This window comes from Thamnophis sirtalis, unplaced genomic scaffold (genome assembly GCF_051295495.1).
Source record: "Thamnophis sirtalis isolate CommonGarterSnake01/CBP01778 unplaced genomic scaffold, rThaSir2_p1.2 scaffold_4, whole genome shotgun sequence".
NCBI classification, from domain to species: domain Eukaryota; kingdom Metazoa; phylum Chordata; class Lepidosauria; order Squamata; family Natricidae; genus Thamnophis; species Thamnophis sirtalis.
This window is the reverse complement of record NW_028261384.1, coordinates 74,248,451-74,274,532: the sequence shown is the minus strand read 5'-3', so window position 1 is coordinate 74,274,532 and position 26,082 is coordinate 74,248,451. Positions and strand designations below refer to the sequence as shown.

At 39.6% G+C, this 26,082-nt stretch overlaps 1 protein-coding gene across 6 annotated transcripts in view; it reads right to left on the bottom strand.

Annotated features, from left to right (window-relative positions):
- HECW1 (HECT, C2 and WW domain containing E3 ubiquitin protein ligase 1) overlaps positions 1–26,082 on the bottom strand; it is a 274,097-nt gene that overhangs the window by 169,843 nt on the left and 78,172 nt on the right. For all 6 annotated transcript variants that reach the window (XM_087713122.1, XM_087713121.1, XM_087713124.1 and 3 more), the window contains one exon: positions 12,794–13,118. In XM_087713122.1, coding sequence (XP_087569248.1) covers positions 12,794–13,118 — 325 coding nt within the window. The remainder of the gene's footprint in view (positions 1–12,793; positions 13,119–26,082) is intronic.

The window sequence follows — 26,082 nt, the reverse complement described above, 5'->3', positions numbered from 1 at the left end:
CTTCTGTCGGCGCGCTGTTGTCGGCGCGCTTCAGGGCTCATTCGTCGCTCCTTCGTCGCACGGTTTTGTCAGCGTGGTTTTGTCAGCGTGGTTTAGTCAGGTGCGCTTTTGTCATTCGCGCATTTGTGGTGGAACCATGGGTGTTAGGTGATCACAGGGACTGTGGGGGGAATGCGGCATGTGAGCCGGGATGGCATGTAGCTTCTAGCATTGCAAGGGGGAGAGCAAAACTATCCTCTCCTCATCAGGTGTGGAGGCAACAGAGGTGAAGGTGGACAAAAAAGGAAGCTGCTGTTCCGCAGGGTTTTTTTTAACCTGCCAGAGTCTCTGGACAGAGGCTTCCCATTTCGATTCCTTCCCATTTCGATTCCTTCCCCATCGTTGCCTTTGCATAGCTCTCCACTTACTTCTCCCAGATCCATGTACATGTTTGTATGTGTCCACATGCACAGGGGAGATGTCTGGCAGCAGGGGCTCCACAGCCTGCTGCAACCACCAAGCTGGCCCTCCAAGAAGCAGGCATGGCAGTAGGACCAGCAGTAGGCAGAGTGGGGGGAGAGGCATGTGATGCAGACCACCAGATGCGCCTGCTCCATCCCACGTGGCTGGCGGCTACCCGAAACATCCAGCAGGCCAGACCGCATTCCTCCCCAAGTGCAGAGCCTCCAGCTACTGCCGCTGCCATGGATTGAGACAATGTGAGGCAAGGGGTGGGGTGGCAGCTGCCAGGCACCATCAGCCCACCTACTCTGTCCCATCTCTTTTTGCTTGCATTTGAAAAAGTCTTTGGTCATCTCCTTGGCCCCCTTGCAGGTCTTTCACTTGGCCCACATATGTAGAGGGTTCCACTTTTCCACCTGATACCTCGGCACTGCTGTGGACCACTGCCACCATCGAGGCCGCCAGCAGCTCATGCAAGTCCATTAGGCTGCTGCCATTGCTGCCTGGAGCCCAAAGAAGGCAAAGTGGCCAACTAGAAAGGCAAAGTAGAGGTGGTAGAGCATGCCCAGGCCTAGCAGATAAAAGGCGGCCACTGCAAGCAGGGAAGGTCACCTGACACACCTCAGAATTGCTGTGGACCACTGCCACCACCAATAAGGTCCATTAGGTGCAGGTCCATTAGGCTGCTGCTGTCGCTGCCCGGAGCACCAGGTCTGCCCAGCCCAAAGGAGGCGAAGTGGACAGCTATAAAGGCTGAGTAGAAGTGGCAGAGCATGCTCAGGGCCTGGGATTATGTGCCTCCCTCCAATATCTGCTGGGCCTGGGCGGCCATGGCACCGATGGGAATGCCACTTGCTCAAGGTGGCCGTTTTTTGCTTGCTGGCCTGGGCATTATCTACCTCCTTCAGGCTGGGTGGGTCAGCTAAGTGGCAGCAGGTCTGCCGAGTGTTGGCAGTGGCAGCTGCGGCAGGGCCAAGGTGTATCTGGTACTTGAGGGAAACATACTCTACATGCAGGAAAAGGGCAAGACCCACAAGGAGGCTGAAAAGATAACCAGCGGTGACCTGCTCTTTAGCCACAAGCAAAAACAGACATACAAAGGGGAGCAACTGTGCAATGGTCAACAGTTGCTGGCATCAGCGCCCCCAGCCCGTGTTGCCTCACAGCAGAAGCACTTCCCCTCACCCTGCATCACCTCACATCATCTCATCCTGTGATGATTCTCCCACCTGCCGAAGACCCCTGGATTCCCCCCACAACACTGCCTGGCCCACTGTCTTTGGGTTGGTGTATCTTAGAATTCATCCTCAAATTAAGTGGAATGGCTGTCAGCCTGCTGGGTCAAGACATGGTTTGTTTGAATTACATACAGAACTATATTCTAGCCAATGTTACTATTTTCTCCCAAAAGCATATATTTAGTGGTTCTGTAATAAGCATACTATGTACAAAATATTCCCTAAAATTCACTGTGTATTGGAATGAGTACTGTGTATTCATACATCAAATGTAGCTTCGTTAAATATTGCTCTTTCACCATGAATATAGCAATATATTCAGAAATCCTCACTAATTAGAATATTTTCATGTTACATTCATTTTAGAACCTTTTAGGAAAATAAAATTAAAGGCAAAAATGAAGAGAAAGAAGCATATGATACTTAAAGCAAAGTTTCTCTGGCTAATTACTTCAAAATAGGTTTGACACTTTTTAAAAAAAAATAAGAACAAGAAATTGGCCTGAGAAAGTATGATATTTTATCAGATTTTTAAAAATGTTTTAATTTTTCCATAAGGATAATTAAGAAGAAAGTCTACAATATATCAATAAGCAGAACACAATATTAACTGCATATGAAATCATAAATTACAGTCTGTAATTGCCTGTTTTAGGCATTTATAACTCAAGATTCCCTAGATTTTCAAAGGCCACTTAGTTGTGAAATTCTTCCAATCTACCATTTTCATGATAGACACAAATTATGAAATAGATAAAATATCTTTATTCCATATGACATATTTCTATTGATTCCATTATTTTCTATTTAATTTTTTTTTCAAAAAATGCTTTTGTTCATATTATATTCTACTACAACAAGGGTGTCAAACTTGCAGCATCATGTTGTTGTCATGTGACATTTCTCGATGTTTTCCCACAGAGCTGGGGTGCGCACTACAATATTACAACATGTAGCCCTTGACTTAGCAACCAATCAAAGTTACAACCCCCTCCCCCCAAAAACTACTTATGACCTGGTTTTGAAGTTATGGATGCTGTAGCACCCCCTGGTCACATGTACCAAATTTAGGGAGATTCTACATTATGACTGACCATAGGGTCACTTGAGCACCTCCCTGCCTATTTTCAACTCTCCACCTTCCCCGCCAGATAAGTGAAAGAAAAGCCAAAGTCTGCAAGCTGCAAACTCAGCAATCGGCCTAGACTACCTTGCATAACTGAGTGACTGGGTTGGAAATGATCCCAAGACTGCAGGGATTTGATGATGAGGAAGCAGGCTCAAGGTCTGAAAGAATCTCAAGGAGTGGCAAGTGCAGCATGCGGTGCTTTGGAGTGGGGGGAGGGAAGAGGCCATGTGATGTCCAGAGAAGACAGACCCAGGTCTGCACAAGGCTTCCCACTTCAATCAGAGATGATTTGAGAGGTCCTAAAGAATATGAAATTGATATAATGCTTTATGTTTACTACTAAGCTACATATGTTTTCCATTTATTGGATATAATTTAAAAAATTAGATTAAAAAGATGAAATTTTAAGAAACTAGGTTTTCTTTATAGTTCTGTTTTAAAAGAAAGAAATAATTAATACTGTCAAATCACTAAAAGTTTCATATCTAAACTAAGGAAATAAATACATGGAATAATTGAAATAGCTTTTCCAGAGAAATCGTTCATAGAGAAATGAAAAATTATACAAAGAGAGAACATTAAAATTATTCCTAATCCCTGACCAAAAAGAATGCAGTTATTGCTAGAAAATGTTAATCATTAGTATTAAATGTACTTAAATGAAAAAACCTCCAGATTTTATTCTCTAACATACAGTGAATATGGAAAGTCTATACACATTTGTTAAAATGTACCGTAAATTTTTTGAGTTTTAAAAAAATCAGACCAAGATAAATCGCTCCAGAATTTTTTCTATCTTTAATATAGTTTGTACAATTCAAATGGGAAAACCCCCCAAAACTTTTAAGAGAAAAATGAAATAAAATAACATGGTGCATAAAAATGCATATGCTTAAACCAATACTTTGTTGAAACAGATTTTTTAAATTTTATTTTATGAGAGCATTCAGTTTTTTGGAGTAGGAGCCCACCAGCATGGCACATTTTGCCTTAGGAATCTTGGCCCACTCTTCTGTGCAAATTTGTCAGTTTGTGCATTCATCTTCTGGTAACCCCACAGATTTTCAGTTGTATTCAGGACTGGGGTCTGACTGAGCTCTTTCAAAACTTCAATCTTCTTCTGGTGAAGTTATTGTTTTATTGATTTGGAAGTGCCTTGGATCATTGTTGCATTGAAAAGTGAAATTCTTTTTTTATCTTCAATATTTTAGCAGGGCCTAAAGGTTTTGTGTGATTGATATTTGGAACTGTTCATATTTCCCACACACACACTTTGACTAAAACCCCAATTCCAGCTGAAGAAAAGCAGCCCCAAAGTATATTGCCACCATATATACCACCATGCTTCACTGTGGGTATGGTATACTTTTGATGATGCACAGCATTGTTTTGGGGTATGTCCAGTTTAATGAAAAGAAGGAATAGTGGTGACATGATAGTAGTGTCCCAATATCTGAGGGGTTGCAACAGGGAGGGGGGGTGTCAACCTATTCTCCAAAGCACCTGAGGGTAGAAGAAGAAGCAATGGGTGGAAACTAATCAAGGAGAGAAACAATCTAGAACTAAGGAGAAATTTCCTGACAGTTAGAACAATTAATCAGTGAGATTTGACTGGAAGTTCTCCAGCTGGACAGACGTGGGGGGGGGGCTGTCTCTCAAGAGTCTCACATGAACCCTGTCTGACAAACCATCTCCGAGATCTTTTTTAGATTGGAACCCTCCCTGGAGAGGGGGGTGAAGAAGGGGCAGCGTCTCATCAGATCTAGTGGGAGGCAACACGTCCCTTGCAGGTTAGAGATTTGCCCTCTGAATTGGAGTAGGAGCGGCAGCATGGCAACATGCTGCACAAGAAGCTGACTTCCAGCCAAAGCACATGAACAGGAATGTGAGGAAGAGATGAAGGACCGGTAAGAAAATTCATCCAACCCACAGCCATAAATCAAACTTGGAAAAGGCAAAGAATCTTGAGAGCATAAATAATAATGATGGTCAGACCAAGATTTTTTCAAAAAGAAAGAAAGAAAAGGAAAATGGGGGGTTGAAACACTAACCCTCCCCCCAAAAAGCTATTTGTTTGAAACAATTCAGACAGAAAGGAAGAAAGCGAAGAAGTGACAAGCCCACTCAAATACTAACTCTAAATTTGGCTTCCGACTTGAAAAGATTGTGTTTTTAAAGGAGCGTAAAGATTTATTTTGTCCGAGTGTCTTTTAACTAACATATCTTTTTTTTACATTTTTTTTATTTTTATTAAACAAACAACACACAGAAAAAATAATCATCTTACATTACATTTTGTAGAAAGTGTGTCAATTGGTTATAATTAGCTTTCGTGCATCTCTTCCACAATCATTACTTACATTCATATCAAGTGTCAAAGTTCTTAATGAATCTTACTTTCAACATATCATAGTTCTCGTTCGACTGAAATTGTTTGTGTCCTTTTTCCTAGAATAATCCATAGTTAATAAACACAACCACCTAATGGCATTTCATTAATTATTACAGAATCATCCAATAGCCTTAAACCTTTATAACATATTCTAAACAAAAATTAGTTGATAAATCACTGTTTACAATTTGTGTCCATGTTCCTTTTGTTATGGTAGTACATATATGTATCATTAACTGTATATCTTATCCTTATCATTCCATTGTTAGTTGTTATAATTAATATTGATTAACAAAAAAATCCTTTACTGTTATACCTATTTTCTTCTCATCAAACCAACATATATGTATACCTTATTGCCTTTATCAATTATTTATTTAACATAACCATCTATAAATTACTAAATTACTACTTACTAATTATAAAACTTAGTTAAATTTTTTGTTATCTACTTTCATATATCCAATAATATTATACCTTTATAACATATTCAAAATAAGAATTAATTTAATTTCTAATTTTTTCCCCCCAAATCATTGTTTGCAATTTATATCCAAATTCCTTATATTAAGCCAGTACATATATATGTCATTAACTACAACTTTTATCATATCATTATTATTATCATTAATATTTGTAACAAAATCATTTATTATTTATATCCAGCTTCCTCACCTCGGGCCAACATAGAAATACACCTTGTTACCATTATCAACTATTTATTTAAGCAAGCAATCTAAAACATTACTAAATTCCTACTTACTAATCATCAAAGTTAGCTTTTTTTTTAATTATCAATTTTCATATATCAACCTGTGTCCTTCCAGAAGGCATGAAGTCTTATTTTTTTGCCATTTGTAGAGTTAATTATCTATTTAATTCCTTTGTAAAGTTTAGTGGACATCTCTCCGCACCTTATTATCTGTTGGATCTCTCAGGTAATCTCGGTGCCCTTTTGCTACTTTAATTGATTTAGCTTTGATTATCAATCCTGTTTCTGATAAGATTTTTTTCCTTTAAAACCATCATTTTTTCTCTTTTTTCTTCTTTTGTGCTTTGAAATTTGGGGTAGAGCTCTGGACCATCGAGTTCCCCCCTCCAAATTCCCATTTTTTTGCTTTCAACCACTTTCAGTTCGGAAATCAAATCATTAGTTTTCTTATCTTTGTGTTCTTTTTTCTCTTCAGTTTTTGGGACTCCATCTCCCTCATTTTTTTCTGGTATAAACTCTATCTCCTAGTCAATTCCCCAAGTTACCAATAACTCTTGAATTGCATCCCATATCTTTTGCAAAGTTAAAGTTTCCTCCTCTGTAAATTGGTCCATGTTCCAAATTATAAATTACTGCCACTAAACTTTAATCTTCACAAGAGAGAGGTTCCATTTTTTTCCTTCTCCCAGTAACGATAAAGCTCTCGAGAGACAGCTGTGGTAAACAATTTATGGTCTTGACTCTTATCACTTTTAGTAACAGAGCTTTGAAGCACGAAGACAGTAAGATCAAAGGAGAAACAGGAACAGAATGCGTAGTTTCAAAAAAAAAAAAGCTCTAGCGTGTCGCTTCCGAGCAGCAAAATTAATATTTTTTTCACTTTCTTTTTGTTGACTCAGATTTAGGAGGGACAAAGTTCTTAAATGGAGTTTAATTGCAAATAATAGATGATTTTTGTTAAAGTAGAGAGGGAGATTTTAGTCCTTAAGTTGAAAAATAAGCCAGGAAGGAGCCGAAGAAGAAAAACCAGTCCATTCACTTTAAACGGAGGGGAGGGAGAGAGAAAAAAGAGCGAGGAGCATTTCAATAGTTCCAAGAAGAAAAGCATACTAACCAAAACAAAACAATGAAGATCAATTCCACCGCTGACTTCTTCTGCTTCAGGATTTAGTTTAGCATAAAAAAGAGATTTTTGGGGCAGTTTCTTTTCCAAAACAGAAAGAATTCCCCAGATGATCACACTTTCTCTTTCTGTTCCCTTCTGTTCCTCAGCCGTCCTCACTTCATCAGCCTAAGGTGTATTTAGTCACTAGCTTGAAGACCTTCTCTTGTATCAATCAGAGACTTACACTGTCCCTGATATCAACAAGACGTAATCTTCCTGTTCATCGTATCTTCGGGATGGTTTAGGGTCTGATTGGACCCCCCAGTGGCAAAATTACCAGCTGCAGTCTCAGAGCATCGAGACCGCACGTCCGTACCGTGAGGACATTCTTTTAACTAACATATCTTAAGCAATCCCAATTAATGAGAGATGAAATGCAACAAGGGAGAAAGATCAAGAAAAAAGCACACTGACAACTGATAACCTAATCTTGCCTGTGTGGGAAATTCTAATTAACCAACCGCCATAAATCAGAACTTGGAAAAGCAGGAAGCGAAGAAGAAATATACCCGAGTTTTGGCTGCATGCAAGCTTGTTCCAATTAATATATTTTGAGCAGCTATGACCAATGAGAGGTGAGGAGTGGCAAGGAAAGGAAATAATAACAGAGTCAAGAACTGGGAAATACGAAGGTGTTTTTTTTCCTCTTCCTTTTTTTCTGCAAAAGATTAAGATGGCTCCAGCTTTTTTTCTAGTTTCACAGTAGTTGAATTAACTAAATTTAAGCTGGACCAGAATCTTGAAATAAGACTTGTATAGCTAACTGCAATTTTGGAACTGGATATTAAGGAAGAACAAAAGACCAAGATGGCTTCTGTCATTCTTCCCCACAGCAACTGAAGTAGATAAATTTAAGGTGGATCAGAACTCTGAAATAAGAACTGTGAAATTAACTGTAACTTTGGAACTGGACATCATGGAAAGTCAGGAATTTGAAGAACTACGTGAAATACAAAAAATATGCATAAATCGTTAAAATCAAGCCTAAATAGAATTCTGAACCCAGAGAAGCAGGTATTTAAAGAAGAAGGCAAAGAAGAAGGTGGCAAGATAATGAAGGGGTCGAAACAGAGAGAAATATAAAGCAGACTTGGTAGTGGTCTAGGGAAAATTATAAAAGGGGGAAGTGTCCCAATAAAAGGGAAGAAAAAGCAGACAAAAGATGTTTTGGAGGTTGTTAGTAACATGAGGAAAATTGAAGTAGGAAATTACGCCCCAACAAAGAGAAATATAAAAGATCATTTTGATGGTGGTTTGGGGAAAAGTGAAGAGGGTGGATGTGTCAAAACAAAGAAAAGGGAGAAGGCAGGAACAGAGGAATGGGACAAAAGACTTACTAGGAAAAAATTATACAACTAGCAATTGTTATATGGGAAAATATAAAGTTAAGATAAGAGGTTGATTCCTATATATGACAATAAAATGGAGTTGCTAACTGGTTGAATATCATAATGGAAAGATAATTAAATAAAGGTTAAAATATATGGAATATGGACAAATATGAAACTGATATGGGGAGACTGTAAAGAAGAGGTTTGTGATTCACTTTTATACATGATAATTAAACTGAGTTGCTAATTAATTGAATATGACAATAGAAGAACAACTAAGCATGAGTTAAAATATAATAAACATGGACATATATAGAACTTTTAAGATGACAAACAAAGTGAGATGTTTACCGCTTGTTATTCTATATAGTAGATTAGAGGAATTGTAAGGAACATTGAACAGTAAGGATTGCCATTTATAGATAATTAAGAGTAATCTAATCCAAGATATGGAAAAATGGAGAGGGAACATCAAATATACTTACAATGGGAAATTATTGAGATTTAAAGACAGAATCACAAATTGGGGACGTGTAAGGATGTATAATTATATAAATATAATGATGAGAATAGCTGGGAATTGTAACCTGGTCTATATCTCAGCCAAAATTAGGGGGGGAGGGGTTAAAAGCACAATGACTATATATGTATACTTTTTTGTTCTATTTAAAAAAAGGAGGAAGATATATGTTAAAATTAAATATGTGTTGTGGCCCAGCAGGAGCTGTTGGAGCTGCCACCAGACTCTGGGGCCCTATGAGTCGGCTCTGGAAGATGTGGAGGACCCTGGACAGGGTTCCAACTCTGAGCAGGGCGCAGAGAGGCTGGTTGGCCACCAAGAGGCGCAGTGGGAAGGAGACAAGGGAGTGTGATCTTGATGTCATGCATTGGAGCAGTGGGGAGGAGACAAGGGAGTTGGTCCTGGATGCCCGGCAACGGAGGGCTAATAGGCGTAAAGAACAGTTACGCAGTTACAGGAGATAATTGAACTCAGTTGGTGGTCATTAGGCTCCTCTCAAGACTATAAAAGGAATGACTTTCCACACACTCGTCGCAGGAATCAACGTATTTACTAGAGCTGGAGAAGCTATCGTGGCTAACTTGGCAGACTGGATTGCTGCCAAGGTCTGGTCTGTGCTGGATTGCTGCCAAGGTCTGGTCTGTGCTGGATTGCTGCCAAGGTCTAGTCTTATGTGTTAATAAATCCTTGAAGTATCTTTGTCTTGGCATGCTTTGGCGTATGAAAGGGTGTGTGTGTCAGAACAAATATGTATATTGAAAAGGAATATAAATACCATCAACATAAAATGGAGCTTGCTCAGAAGCTGAAATACACCAAGTAAATGAGATGAAGAGTGTGAAATAGAGGAGAGAGGTAAGGGAAGAAGAGAGGGATAGGAGAGAGGGCGGGGGAAGAGGAGAAGAGAAAGGAGGAGTGGAAAGGGGAGTAGAGAAAAGAAGGATGACAGAGGGAGAGAGAGGGAAAAAGAATTAAGGATAAGGTATAAATATGGTGTATGGAGAGCATAAGAGCCAATAATTGTTTTTGGGAATTGATGGTAAGATGAATTGATGTAAACATTTAATAATACAATATGATGTTGGCTATGTAATAGTATACATGTGATTATATGTTATGAAAATGAAAAAATAAAAAACTTCATATATATAAAAAAGAACAATTAATCAGTGGAACAACTTGCCTCCAGAAGTAATGAATGCACCAACACTAGAATTAGCTAAGAACAGATTGGATAACCATTTGTTTCAAATGATTCAGGGTTTCCTGCCTGCGCAGTGGATTGGACTAGAAGAGCGCCAAGTTCCCTTCCAAGCCTGTTATTCTGTTATCCACCATAAGTTTTGGAATTATGGCAAAAAGGTTCAATGTTGGATTCACTAGACCATAACATATTTTTCCACATTTTTGTCAAACTTAATTCAGTTGTTTGCAAAATGTAATTGGATTTGGATGTTTTTTCTTTATAAGAAAAGGCTTCTGTCTTGCCACCCTGCGTTATGTTGTATACTACTGAAGAATATGGGAAATTTCTGTCACATATGGTACACAATCAGTATTTGCCAGAAATTCCTGAAGATGCTTTAATGTTGCTGTAGATCTCTCAAACCAGTTTCTTCTTGTTTTTTCATCAATTTTAGAGGGACATTCAGTACTTGGTAATCACTTCTCCATTTGTTGATGACTGTCTTCACTGTGTTCCATGGTATATCCTATGCTTTGAAAAACAATGTATCCTCCTGATAAATACCTTTTAACAATGAGATGTCTTTGATATTTTGTAAGTTCTTTGCAGACCTTGGCTTTTGTTCTAACACTCTATAGAGGAAATGTCAGAAAAATCCTACTGCCACAGCTGAACTTTATATGGGCTTGATTAGAATCACTTTAATTGACAGCAGGTATATCAGTAGTAATGATTACTATTTAACATCAGTTTGAATGTAATTGGTTAATTCTGAATACAGTCACATATAGAGGGTGTGTGAACTCTTATGTAGCCACATTATTCTAGATTTTTATTTTACATTTTCCCAAGAAAAATATTTTAGTTTGTTTTTTCAATTGAATTATACAGTTTATATATTAAACCTGGAAAAATTTTTGAAAGAGAATTTATTTTGGTCTGAAAATAATCTGCTGGCTTCTGAGATGGTTTGGTTAGTTTTTTAAAAAACAAAGTACAAATGAAAACTGAAAATAAATTTTTGAAAAACATTAAATCATCATAGCTTAAAATTAAACACACAGTGTAGTGACCAAAGCAATACTCAAGAAGTTTCACATTAAAACAATAGATTAAAACATAGTTACCACTTACGTTAAGAAATAAGCACCTCCCCATACCAATTCTGACTCAGGTTCAGAACAACTTAAATACAAAGCCTTTCTGAGTAAAAATGTTTGTTTGAAGTTAGAAAGACAACAAAGAAGAAACTAGCATAATTAGTGCGGGCAGTAAGTTTAGAAATATGGGTGCATTTACCAGAAAAATCTTTGCTTTGATTTCTAGTACAGAAAATACTCCTAATGTTTCTATGTGCAACACTGTATTTAAATGTATTTCCCAAATGGAAGATACAGGTAGTCCTTGACTTATAATGGCAATTGGGAATTTCCATTGTTAAGCATTGCAATTGTACAGTGCAACTGCATTGCTTAGTAACATTCATCCCTGCAGTCCTGGTTGCAGTTGTTAACTAAATTATGCATGGTTCAAGGATGGTGTGAGAGGTACCATGTGGATTGTAAAGATTATGCAAGAGTTGTGCAAGTTGCCAGTCCTGTGTGAGTGCACAGGACTAGGGGAGGGTGTGCAGGTGAGAGGAAGACTTGCCCTAATAACGTGAGATTTTCCTTGCCACCTTGACCTTGGACTTTTTGAACTGCATGAAAAGTTGCAAATGGCAGTCAGTTCAGTTCAGTTCAGTTCAGTTATTAAATTTATATGCCGCCCTTTTCCCCCGAAGGGGACTCAGGGCGGCTCACAACTCAAACCGGGGAGGGGGATACAGACAAAAGATTTAAAAACAACAGCATAACAATATATAATTTAAAACTCACAACAGTCATACCATTCGAGACGGGGGCAACAGCTCTTTAGCCCCAGGCCTGTCGGAACAACCAGGTTTTGAGGGCTTTGCGGAAGGCCTGGAGGGTGGTGAGGGTTCGAATCTCCACGGGGAGTTCGTTCCAGAGGGTCGGAGCTGGCACAAGTCACATGATCGCAAGGTGCTTGGCAACTGTCACAAATAAAAATGGGTTGCCAAACGACTAAATTGTAATCATGTGACCATGGGGGTGCTGAAACAGCTGTTACTCCAAGGACCATTATTCATTTCCTGCCTCTGTAAATTTGAAGTCACTGAATAAATGATCATTCGTCAGCACCTCTATTTATTTCAAATCATCTTTTCCCTTCAATACAGATAACTAGAAATGCTGAATCCAAATCCCACTGAAGTTCATGCTTCCTACAAGCTTTCTCTGCACAAATATTTCTGTTATTAATTGCAGTACCTAGTTTGGAATTACACTACTGGCCTAAAATAACAAAAGAAGTAGGATTTTCTATGAGACATTCATTACTAGGATTCAGCAGTTAAATGACAAATCTTCTGATTTTGCTAGACTAAACTCATTTTCTGGGCTAAGGCTTGGCAGAAGTTTCACATTATCAACATTTCTCTTTTTTCTTTCATTTGATACCTCTTTTACTGTTGCTTTTGTTGATTCTTTACTGGAGAAAGGAGACCACTGTTTGTAAATTATGGATTATATTCAACTTGAAACAAATGTGTTTTACAATACATGTTTTACTTGCAGAATTAAGTTACAACAAATCCTATGATGTATCATCACTTACCAATGAGATACATGCCAATCCAGTCACCTGCATCTACTTCCTCCTTTATATCCCAATAAATCACTAGATCCTGTGAATGTCCTATGGAATAATAGGAACTGCTGACCATGAGTGTAGACCTGCTGTCTGAAGTGACCAAATCTGTGTCACTGGTCGAGCGGGGAATGGTGACTGTCCCATGGAGTCCACTTCCAATGTCCATGTTGTGGAACTGGTCTGGGTTATAGCTGTACCTCAGAGATTCTTTACACCGACGCCGATTCTGCGAGTTCCTGGATGGAGATGCCATAGCAGCCAGGCCTAATAACCTGTTCTGGTACAGATTCTGCCAAAATGAAAGAGAGGAATCATTAGAATTCATATAAATGAAAATGACATCCCCTTGAAAATTATCAAATAAAATGAAGAGACTGGAATCCATTTGTAAGAACCTATTATTAAAATATGTACATTTATTGTCTGATGTAATATGAATTTGTATCTAACATGTTGCAAAAGTGGGGTTCATTTTACTAGAAGTATAATATTACTTAATGAAGTATACAGAACTTTCATCAGCAAATTATGTTTCTGTTTGACTTTTAACTTTGACTCATCATCAGCCTTTGGCAGCTAAGGCAATATTTTAGCCTGAATCTTACTGGAGTCATCTTCATTTTCACTGCTTCTCCCAACTGCATAATCTACTTTCGTCAAAAAAAATTTAAAAAGCAAAAATGCAAGTCACCTTCTCAAAAATTACTGCTGCCAACAGAGCTTTTATCATATGCTTGGTACTCATGGTTGGCAATTATTGACAACTCAATTTGGTTAATAGTGTGTAAGAAGTGAACCTCTTAGCTTAATTCCTTTCTAAACTAAGTGTTGGCTACTTTGCTGTAGCTGATTGTACCTTCAAAGTATAGAAGAATTCTATGCAGTTATGATGTATTTTTATATATTGAAGTTGGAAAGGTAAGTAACAAGATTAAGACTGTAAGATGCTCAATTATAGCACTTATTTGGAATTCTGTACTGCAACCCTACATTAGGTTGAGCAGATATTTCCATTGCGATTTACTTCTAATTTGCAATGTCAATCTGATTCAGTCTGCAATATTGTGGGGGGAAAAACAATGATATCTGCAGAAAGAAAGAAAGATTATGTGATCTAACAATCATGCAAATGCTATCATTTATTTTTCTGAGTTATGGGATGTGAGTATCAAATGGTAGCATTTTCATAATAAATATGCATGCTATCATTCTGGCATCATTACAGTTTGCTGGAAGAAAACTACACAATGGCAGGTCAACTTGTCAAATGACTTCACATCAAAAACATGCTATGTGAAACCTTCAAGAAAATACAGTTTCAAGTGTCATTCACATACTGACCATTTTATCCAAGATTAATCAAATGAAATTCCATTCATTCTTTCATAGATACATAAGTACAGGTTGTTTTATTTTTGTGGTTGATGGAATCCTCATTTAAGATTCTGAAGATTAATATAAAGCTTACATTACCAGTTTAATACATTGATATTTGGGGGAGGGGGTGGACTGCAGCTGGTGCAGCTGGAGTGTGTTTGCAGTAGCACCTCCCAGTATTATCTTATTTTATCAATTTTTAGTACTCCCGTTGGATCCTTTTTATTTAATTAACAGCATAGACCATAACACAGCATAGAGATAACAGCATAGACCATAACACAGACAAAAGTTTTTGTTACTGCTGAGGATTAAAAGGGTATGGGAAAAAGAAAGAAACACCATGGCACCAGCAATGTTCCCTCTAATTTTTTTTCAGTGTGAGCGGAAAAGTATAGTGTTTGAGCGGCACATTTTCATGCCTGAGCACCTGAATTTTTTTCACAGATGTCACCTAAGACAACAACGAAATCAGTATTATTTGAAACTCAAAGTTATGTTTATTCAAGGGGCCCGCTTAATTAAAAATAATATCAGTATCACTTAACAACGCTCCTGCTTAGCAACCAAAATGTTGGCTCAGAAAGTCTGGCATTTGAAACAAAAATAGCCTTTAAAGTTGTGGTGTGTTAGGAGCATTTTTATTCCTGCATTTTAAACACACACACACACACACACACACACACACAAGGAGAGAGGGAAACATAGGAACTTCGAAGGGTGAATAATTTGAAATGGTAGTTGGAGAAAATAGTGTAAGTAAAATAGTGCTTTATATAAATTAATGCACAGGTTTTTTTTTAATAGTTTCTTTTTACATTCATTTCTGTGTTCATTTTCTTGGGAATGAAATTCCTTGAGGCTAACTTAATTTTTGGAAGAAAAAAAATAATGCCTGTAAACCAGCAAGAAATTTAAGACAATCTTTAAAATTTGTATTCGAAGAATTTAACAAGAAGGCATTTCTGTTTGCATTGCTTTCAGCAAACATTTCCTATTTTAAAGAGCCGAGGTGGCGCAGTGGGTAGAGTGCAGTACTGCAGGCCACTTCAGCTGACTGCTAGATCAGCAGTTCAGCGGTTCAAATCTCACCGGCTCAGGGTTGACTCAGCCTTCCATCCTTCCGAGGTGGGTAAAATGAGGACCCAGATTGTTGTTGGGGGCAATATGCTGACTCTGTAAACCGCTTAGAGAGGGCTGAAAGCCCTATGAAGCGGTATATAAAAATCTGCTATTGCTATTGCTATTACTGCCTTTCATTCACCCACTTTTCACTGATATGCTTATATATATTCATTAAGTGACAGCATTTTGGCAGACAACATTGCTTTTTCTACATTACTGTATGAAAATATCCTGCATCTAAAAATGACTGATCTATGGCCTTATCACTGCTGTGACGAGCCCCCACCCCCAGAATAACTGCTGCCGCCGCCTCCTCCTCACATTTGCTGCCCGGCGGTGCAGCTGAGGTGAAGCCGCCAAAGCTCCCGCTGGCGCCCCCGCCCATGGCAGCGGCGGCGGTGCCTGCCTCCCCCTCCGCTCAGAACACCTCACCTAAGCAGGGGTGCTGGCGGGAGCTTTGGCGGCTTCACCTCAGCTGCAGCATTGGGCAGCAAATCCGGCAGTGCTGTTGGGGGAGGAGGAGGCAGCAGCAGACATTCTGTTCGAGCAGAAAGCAGGACAAGGGATGGGAGGAAAGAAAAGAGCCTGAAGCGCCCGAAGCGATGGGCTTCCGGAAGGCAGAAAGCGGGGGTGGGGGGTGGGAGATACCGGTAGGTCGGGCTTCCAGGAGAGCCATCTCGGTGCCGCCGAGGGGGGGGGGACGCCAGGTGCTGGGCTGCCTCTGACTCGCCCTCTCCATGGCTCCCTAGGGCTGCAGCAAACCAAGCAACAAAGCAAGCTAGAAGGACCGCCGTTTTTTAAAAAATATCTCTCCCAGTCTGGGGAAGTCCTTTGCTGGCGGCCAGTTCTAGCCGCCTGCAAAGGACTTCCCCACGTTTGCTTTGATAGAAATCTCTGCGCAGCAGTTAGAAACTGCTGCGCAGGGGTTTCTTGCCACGTGCGCGGCCGCGCAGCCGCGCACCTTAGAAGGAACAGTGGGCACCAGCCCGGGATCTCTCCCTCCAGTGAAAACAGCAAGAGATCTGTAAGTAAAACTACCCCCCCCCCCCATTGCCAACAATCTGGAGAGATTAGAACGGGACCTGCAAATTTTTTTGGCAAAACAGCAGTTACTAGACTTTCCCGATCTGGTGTGGGGAGAACAAACTGAAAGCCAGCTCTTCTCACAAACAACTAGTCCAATTACATCATGTATGGAGTCTGAGTTAAAGGCTAAAAAGGTAAAGAACAACCAGATAATTCAGAGTATGGAGAGTTTACCTTGGGAAAAATCAACGGAGTTTATGGCAAAGCAATGCCTTCTCACAGCACGAACGGTGGTTTCAATATTCAAACAACTAATTGTCATCCAACACGATTTAGAGACATTGAAAAAAGATTCAGCTTTCTTCAAGTACAATATCAGGCCCTGCGCTCTCCCACTAAAGTTCTTACAGCAGACTTGGTTAACTCCCATATGCAGGATAAAGAAGAGAAAAAAGAGCAAAGAGCCAGAGAAACAGTTAAAGAATTGGATAAAAAGTGGCAGTCCACTCAGAAAAACTGTCCCTCCCCAGACAAGAGAATGAGAGGGAAACATATTAATAGAGAAGTCTCACGATAAGTCAGGAAAGCATCTCCCCACCCCCAAATACAATAATAACTTCACTCACTAAATACAACGGATTGCTTTTAGAATTCATATGAACAGACTTAATTATGGACGTGGGGATACCAAGTAGTGCAATACTAAATTCCCTAAGCCAGCTTCTTCATTGCCACAGGGGGTTGATTGATCTCCGTGCTGTGGAGTGTCTCCCTGAGGCCCCAAATTGGAAGCAGGTTCTCCTGTCTGCCCACCATACCGCAGAAGCTATTTAAGATGAGGGCACATTCAGCTTCCTTTCAAATCTTTCCCATCAGAATCTTCTGTGAGGAAAGGGTTACTCCCTTAATTGTTAACATGCGAGCTCCCAAATTGGCTTGGGAAAGGGAGAAAAAGAAAGTGGGAGTCACCCAGTCTTGTCCGGTGAAGAGATACTTAACAGCAAGAAACTGGTCTCATTAATGCTTTTGTCGCTCTCACAAGAAAAGAACAAGACAATATATTATTCAAGTTAGAAAATTTAAAGAAATCTTGTTGGTCACAATGGTGAGCAGAGCTACTTATAGATCTAGTCTCACCAATAATTGAGCCTCTCGCTTCTCCCCCAGAGGACAAGGGATTGCATGAATATGAGATCATGGAAAACAGAAGTCAAGATCCAAAGGGGCCATTAGAGGTCCCAGTAGAGAGGGAGATGCTATCATTCTTATATGAATAGCACCAAACCAAGAAGCTGTGACACGACTCACGTCAGTGCCACCATCTCAAAGTCAAATGAAGCATGACCTAATAACTCCTTGCCCTACACCAAGAGAAGAGATATTGGAATGGCAAGCTTTGTTAGCTGGTGCTAAAACCTCTTACTCTGAATGAGTTCCTCAGCGTCTACAAAGGACTTAGATGGGACTCCCCCACTTTTAGAGAAGACCAATTATGTCGTGATGACACCTCAATCCATGGCAACAGCCTGACAACTTCCCTTTGTATAAATCAAGTTTCCTGATCAGCTGCAAAAGATGACCCACTTTCCCTTATAACCTGGAATATAGCAGGTTGGTCTGTTCCATCAAAAGACAAACTCTTTTTTGACTATATATCACAATTTGATATCCTCTTCTTACAGGAAACCTGGGCCTCCACAGAGATTCAGTTAGACAGTTATCGGGTTAACTCAATCCTGGCTGTCCCAAGCAAGGTGCGGGGGGAGAGCTAAAGGGGGTATTGTGACATTAGTTAATACATCCTTGCAATTTAAATGTGTATCACTGTATCACTATTATTATACAATTGTATCACAGTGGCCAGTTGTTTCGCCGGATTTGGCATTGGTTACTAGTCGGGCCCCACCCAGGGGCCTAGGACGTTGTAACGTATTTTTGTAATATGCATGCAGATCCAAGCAGTGCGGCTTTTTGCATTTGACTGATGGTGATTTGGTCAATTTTTAACTGTTTTAAATGTAATTCCAGTGCTTTTGGAATAGCACCCAGTGTGCCAATTACCACTGAAATTACCACTGCTGGTTTGTGCCATAGTCGTTGAATTTCGATTTTTAAGCCCTGGTATTTTGCGATTTTTTCATGTTCCTTCTCAGCGACCCTGCTATCACCTGGTATTGCGATGTCTATGATTGTTGTTGTTGTTGTTGTTGTTATTATTATTAGTTACAGCACAATGGATCACATCCAAGTTGTTCAGCAAGTCACTGAAAGACACAAGTACACCATGCCTCTATGCATGGCTTTCACTGACTACAAAAAGGCATTTGACTCAGTATTCCAGCAAGCAATAATTAATATATTGCTCAACCAATAGGTGTAGACCAGTGACGTGTGGTGAGCTTCATGGCTGGTGAGGCAGAGAGAAAGAAAAAACACAGCTCTTCTTTCCCTCCCTCCCTCACTCCATCCCACCCCCTTCCCAAAGACTGCAACTTTGCCCCTCGCACCACACAAAAACTTTCCTGCTCCAGATCTGGCCAAAACACTCCTCGCCCCTCCCCACTTGGTTGGGCCTTATCCATTTTGCAGATCCCGGTTTTTCGGAGGAGGGGAGAGAGGCGGCCAGCCGATATTCTGCACTCCACCCCCCCAAGCCTCTTTCCCTGGGGTGACATCCCTGCACGGCCACGTGCGGCACATCCTTGCAGAGATGCAACATAGCTGTATCTCAAACCGTCTGCGGGACCGAGAGCCAATCCCTTCCCTTTATGGGGCATTTAGCAGATGGCCCCCCCTCTTTCCGATCGCACTTCAAATGCACCCTTTTGCAACTCAGCATCACCTCTTTCCCCTTGTGCATGCTCTCTCTCCTCTCCTCCCTTTCCAATGCACCTCCGGGCTTGCATGGGAATTACACGCGTGGCATTATTGTTAGCCCCATGCGCTCCGACTGGTTTACCTCACCCCCCTCCTGGGCTTGGAGACGGTGAGTGGAGATGGGGGTCTTCCGTGGCACACGCACGCATGCGCGATTCCCTCCCTCACGTGTTTTTTCCCACTCCGCCCCCCCATGCCTCCAGGGCGCTTCTTCACCCGTTTTCTCCGAGGACATCGCAGCGGTTTTCTCTGAGGACATCCCCGAGAACCACGCGGTCCTGGCTTGCGAAGATGCGGTTTGCCAATGATGGAGCGGGGAGGAAACAGAGCAAATTAAAGGAACAGGCAACTCTTCTCCTCGTCCCCACAACCCGTTAGATTGGGCTCAAATCGCCTCTTGTTTTTCCGCTCCCCCCACCCTTTTCCAGCTAGGTTGTCGGAGGGTCAGACTCTGCATTTGGCACTGCCCCGAAGCGACACACACACACACACACACACACACACACACACACACACGGTTGGCAAACTCACAAGCCCTGGCTTTCCCCAAGCTGCAGCTGATCTGAAGCAGTTTTACCTGCAAAATGCACATCATGATCCTTTATTAACAGGAGTTTCATCAAGTACAAATCCATTCAGACCACAGAAAGTCTGTTCTTTTCTCTGATTTGATCTAACAACTTTTCCTAGCTGATTATGTTGAATATGGAAATGAAACAAGATGGCTTGGAGCCTGTACAGAAACTTTGTATTAATGTGCCAACTTTGAGCTTGTAAGATTGCTATTGTTTCAAACCCCCCTTAAAATCTACCTCTCTAACAAGCTGTATACTTTCCTGTCCAAAGGTTGTTCCTTCATTCGGCCCAGAAGGCACTTTTAAAAATAAAACACACACACACACACACACACACACACACACACACTAAAAACAAATTACAATTACATTACAAATAATATTGAATTCCTCCTCCCTGCCCCATCCCTCTGACCCACATACCTTCCAGCTGCGTCAAAAATTCAAGATTTGGTCTAGCCAGGGCCAGGCAGGCTAGGATAGTTGCTGCTAGGGTCACCACATGGATGACTCTGCTTAAATGTTTTTTAAAAGCCTCTAAACAAAGTGCCCTCTGCAGGAGGAGGTGATAGAATCACGTGCCTCATTTGCATAAGGAATTCTTCGCTTTTAACCCTTGCTTAACTCTTAAAAGGTGAAAAATTCCTTATGCAAAGGAGGCCCATAGTTCTCTAGCCTCCCCCTACAGTTAACACTAAGCATACTCAAAGTCACTGTGACTTGGAGTATGGCAGTAACTACCTTGGCCTTTTTAATTATTTAAAAAATTCTTTCCTTTTCTTTATGAGACTGGTGAGGCCCCGCCTCCCCTGCCTCCAGTGACTGCACGTCCCTGGTGTAGACACTGCTTACATAAATTTACTAAAATCAATATATGAAAAAATAATGCGGCAATTTGGCTTAATGATCTTAAAATTGATATCAACACAGAATGAGAAGTATGACTATATAATATAATATCACCTATCCCAGTGTTGGAGAACCTTTTCAGTGCAGAAATGTTAGTGCATGTACGGGTGTGGGAAAGCACCAGAAACTGGAAGAGCAGCTCCCTGGTGCGCACACATGGGAGCAACAGAAACCGAAATAGCAGTTGCCCAGTGTACATGTGCGCACTGGGAAGTTGAGCTTCCAGTTTCCAGCATGCACATGAGTCTTCTGGTTTCTGGAGCACATTCACGCACAAAGATCAGCTGTCCAGCATGCATGCATGCACCAGTAAAATGGAAGCTCAGCTTCCCGGAATACACATGTGCGCCAGGGAACTGCTCTTCTGGTTTCTGGAGCTCCTTTGCACAGGAAGACCAGCTGGCTGGTGCACAAGTGCACATTGGAACCTGGAAGAGCAACAGGTGATGGCTGGCAGGCTCGGAGAGGCCACTTCCGTCACACATGCCATAGGTTCGCCATCATGGGCCTATCATTTTCTCAGCCTGCCTTAAAGAAGTAGTTTGCAAACTATACTGGGCAAAAAATGGAATAAAAACCAATGGCATCTAGTTGCAGATGATGTTGTTCTCTTCTCAAAAGATCGAGAAGAACTATAAACACACACACACAGCAGCTGCACAAAGCAGGAAAACCATTTGCCTTAAAAATAAACCTGAAAAAGAGCCAGGTTATGTTTAATAAATTTACTAAAGAAAGAAAAAAACAATATCTGGAGAAGAGCTAGATGTAGTAAACTACTATATATACCTTGTCCAACAGATCTCAATGGAAAGTGATAAAATAAAGGAAATTGAATGTTGTGTTAAATGTGGTTGGCAGACATTTAACAAACTAAGCATAATTTTTAAGAACAACATCCTCCTATGCCTGAAGTGAAAAGTTTTCAATCGGTGTGTACTACCTGTTCTAACAAATACTGGTGAAACATGGACACTAACCTCATAATCAATACAAAAGCTATGAGAGATGCAAAGAACCATGGAAAGATACATCCTCAGTATTACAAGATAGAAAGACCTGCACATGGATTAGAGAACAAACAAAAGTATACGATATCATCAAGAGTAAAACAACTAAAATGGATTGGGGTTGGTCACATAGCAAGAGAACAGATGGCAGGTGGATCAAGGCAATCATAGAATGGATCCCACTTGATAAAAAGCGTCCATGAAAGAGACCTAAGACAAGATGGATTGATGACATCAGGAAGTATTCTGGGCCCAATTGGCCAAAGAAAGCTCAGGACCAATTGTTTGGAAACATGTGAAAGAGGCATTCATCCTGCAGTGGACAGACAATCACTAAAATGATGATGATAACATACTTTTGTTTACATATGTATGCATATACGCACATGTCACATATACACATACAAAATATCCCTCCCACCTCATATACAAACATAAATAGTGTGGAACTCAAGTGAATTCTAAGGGACTTGAAAGAATTAAATTAGTAGGAAGGCACAACACATTTCATTTTCAGCTTTTATGATGAGGGGCAAATAACATGGGTTTTGTTATTTGTTAACTAACATAGTTATTTTGTATTTTAATCTGATTTATATCTTTCTTTTAAAATGATGCTCAAGATTTTATAATACCTTGGTAAGGCCACACTTGGAATACTGCATTCAGTTTTGATCGCCACGATGTAAAAAAGATGTGGAGACTCTAAAAAGAGTGCAGAGAAGAGCAACAAAGATGATTAGGGGACTGGAGACTAAAACATATGAGGAACTGTTTCTGGAACTAGGTATGTCTAGTTTAATGAAAAGAAGGACTAGGGGAGACATGATAGCAGTGTTGCAATATCTCAGGGGTTGCCACAAAGAAGAGGGAGTCAAACTATTCTCCAAAGCATCTGAGGGTAGAACAAGAAGCAATGGGTGGAAACTAATCAGGGAGAGAAGCAATTCAGTGTAACAACTTGCCTCCAGAAGATGTGAATGCTCCAACACTGGAAGTTTTTACGAAGATTTTGGATAACGATTCGTCATAAGTGGTGTAAGATTTCCTACCTAGGCAGTGGGTTGGACTAGAAGACCTCCAAGGTCCCTTCCAACTCTGCTATTCTATTCTATTCTATTCTATTCTATTCTATTCTATTCTAAGATTTATTAGCTTTTAACATTCCTAAACTGATAAACAAGCTGGAGACTAGCTACTGGTAAGAAAATTTTGTTAGTACAAATTGGGGTCTGGCTTATCTATTTTGTGAACCCTAAACAACCTTTCTCCTTACAATTTATTTCTCTTCAGACCTCATTTTAATAAACATGTATGCTATTATCCTCTCCAATCAACTTTCCTATTTCTGATTTATTTGTTATGTTAACTATAAAAGGGGATAGGTGTAAGCTGAAGACTAGTGTTTCCTCTTGAATGAGGAATCCCTTTTGTCTGAAGATTCTGATAAATTGCAATAAAATTATATTTGTCTCAGTTTGTCTCACTGGAAAATATGCATGCCGAAGAACCAGCCTGAAAAAGCCATATTCGGCCTTCAATGACAGCTTGAAGAAAATCTGCATCATTGTGAAAAACTGAACTATAATTCCCAACCCAGAAGGAAACCTAAAATAAAAGGAATTTGCAGCCTATGTAACTTTGAATTATCTCTTTGGTCAGAATCGGTAGACAGAGTTGTTAGTAGCCTACCTGCCCTCTAATATCAGCCCCAGTACAAAGATGGTGAAGCCATATTAAAGCCTAGTATCTAATGAAAAAACTGAATGCTTTCTTGACATTGTACAATATTCTCATTAAGAATATAGACAGATTTAATTTTCCCTTGGTTTCTTTCCATTATGTTCATATTGTTTGAAATACTGTCTTTAAAGAAAAGTGACTGTGTTGCTTCGAAAACCTATCTATAAAAATTATTTTAATTATTGTTCAAATTTCTAGGACTGAGTCAATGAAATGGTGAAAGCAACATTCAGTTCTGCAGTTTGGATTGGTATTCTATTCTTGCCTCTTATGCTGTGATTCTGCTGTATAATTGATAAATAGTTTTTTATTTATCAATTATAGTTAATATGTTATTGTTTATTTAGTGTCATACATTGTTTATCAATTTTTGGAGCACTAAATCAAAAGACATATCACAAAGCTCAAAGATAAAGCTTGGGCCTATCAAACAGAAGTGCAACCCACTATCTTTTATTGGTAATGAATATGGCACATGGTTTTCATTTTGCAGTATGGCAACAGCAGAAAGATACCCGATCTTCTAACTTGATGAGTCAAACACTCTTTGCAAAGAATTGGCATGAAAATTTACTGCTGCTTTTATCAGATAGTCTGTGAATAAGGACAATAAGGCATCTACCATGAAAAATATGATGTCATCTGGTTGTATATAAACAACTCATTTCTAGCACAGTTGGTCTTTATGTTTAATTAATAATTTCTTAACTCACCTGAACAACCCTAAGAGGCATACAGAAATAATATAAAACTACTTAACCATAACCCCCCAAAAATAATTATACCAATACTCAAGTTATTAAATGTACTAGATATTGATACTGGATTGTTTCTATGCAGAATGTGTTTTCATAATCTAACTGGGTGGTGATCAAGATGTGAGTTTCAGGAAGCATAAGATATTAAGAAATGTGACATATATGTATTAAAATTAAAGTATGGTGAACCATAAAATACTGTACAATAAAAGCCAGAGCATTCAGATCAAGATTTTGCAGGATTTGAGAAAGTGAGAATTCATGGGTTTGAATCTTAGTACAACTATGCTAGTTGTTAAATATGAATCACAGAAGAGATTTTATCTATCCTTTCTTGGAAGGGAATAGGGCTTCCTGATGGCCTGAATACATATTTTTGAATTGATACAAATAAAAATAAATCATTAATAAGAGACCTTGCAATAATGAATTGTGTGCTGTTATATTGGTGATAATACCAGTTTTTCCCTCAGCTTTGTTTTTAAAAATCTGCTTTTGAAGATGAGGTTATTAAAAATTGATCAGAGGAAAAATAATAATATAAACAGATTGCAAGACGTGTTGACAAAGATAAAATCTTTTAAGATTCTTATTTTACAATAGTTGGTTCCAGAACATTCAAATAAGAAGTTCAGTATGAAAACAACTGCAGGAAAAAAGAGGAATATTGAGAAATATGACAGGATCCAAATATTATATTGAATGCAACTTTAACTTTTTATTTGGTTTAATTTATAAATGAACAATAAAACAGGCCTGAGAACAGAAACGAATATATGCAAGACTGCATGATTAAAGGGATGGAGAATTTTAATACTATAATAACATGCAATTTGAATTTCAATGGAAGAAAATTATTAATTTTATTCAGAATATGATAATTAGACAAAAGTGTAAAAAATACTTTGTCACTAGTGTATTATTCAAGTTTTTGTTGCTAAGATGAATAATTCATTTCTGTCACACCTCCAGGAACTAGGAAATAGTTACTTCTGAGTTTATTGAGTTTATTCTCCTTTATTGTTCCTCACTTATAGACAGAATTTTATCTAAAGAAACTATTTGCATAACTACAGGTATACTCTGAGAATCACCAGACAGGATCCTTTTTAACTCTTTCTCCCTATCAAACTTTCTATGGCTCATTGGCTCATTGCCTCTTTGCCCTAGAATGTTGCCCTCCTACCTTCTACCTTCTACACTACCAATGTTCTACACTACCAATGTTCCCTCTAAGCTGTGCAGCCGTGCACATAACAACAAAACACTGCGCACAAGTTTCAAACTGCCAAGCAGTGTTTTTTAATGTCTTAAAGTATGACTGAAAATATCCCACCACGCTTCCTTCTTTTTCTGCACCGAACTCTCTCCTCCATCTGGTGATTAGTAAAATCAAGGAAGATTCTGCCCGGAGACTGATGACGCTGCAGAAGGGAGAATTCCCATTGGAATTCTTTGCCAGTTCCTGGGAAAATGTGATTTGCTGGTTGTAGCCTGCGTTTCTCTGCACATCCAGGGTTTCTCAGGCATTGCGTCATCTGAAGCCCCGTCCTGGGCTCGACAGCCTTTCTGCGATCCCTTCACTTTGCGGAGAGAGGGAAGCAGCGTGGAGTTGGACTGCCTGAGCCAAAGGGGTCCATAGGATCTTGAGACTTGAATTTTGAGCAGTACCAATCCATTCCACTCTTTCCTTTCCCTTTCTGTCCTTCTTCTATCTTCCTTTCCTTTTCCTTTCCTTTCTCTTTTCCTTTCCTTTCTGTTTTCCTTTTTCCTTTCTTTCTTTTCCATTTCCTTTCCTTTTTCCTTTCCCCCCTTTACTTTCCTTTCTCATTTCCTTATTTCCTTGTCCCTTC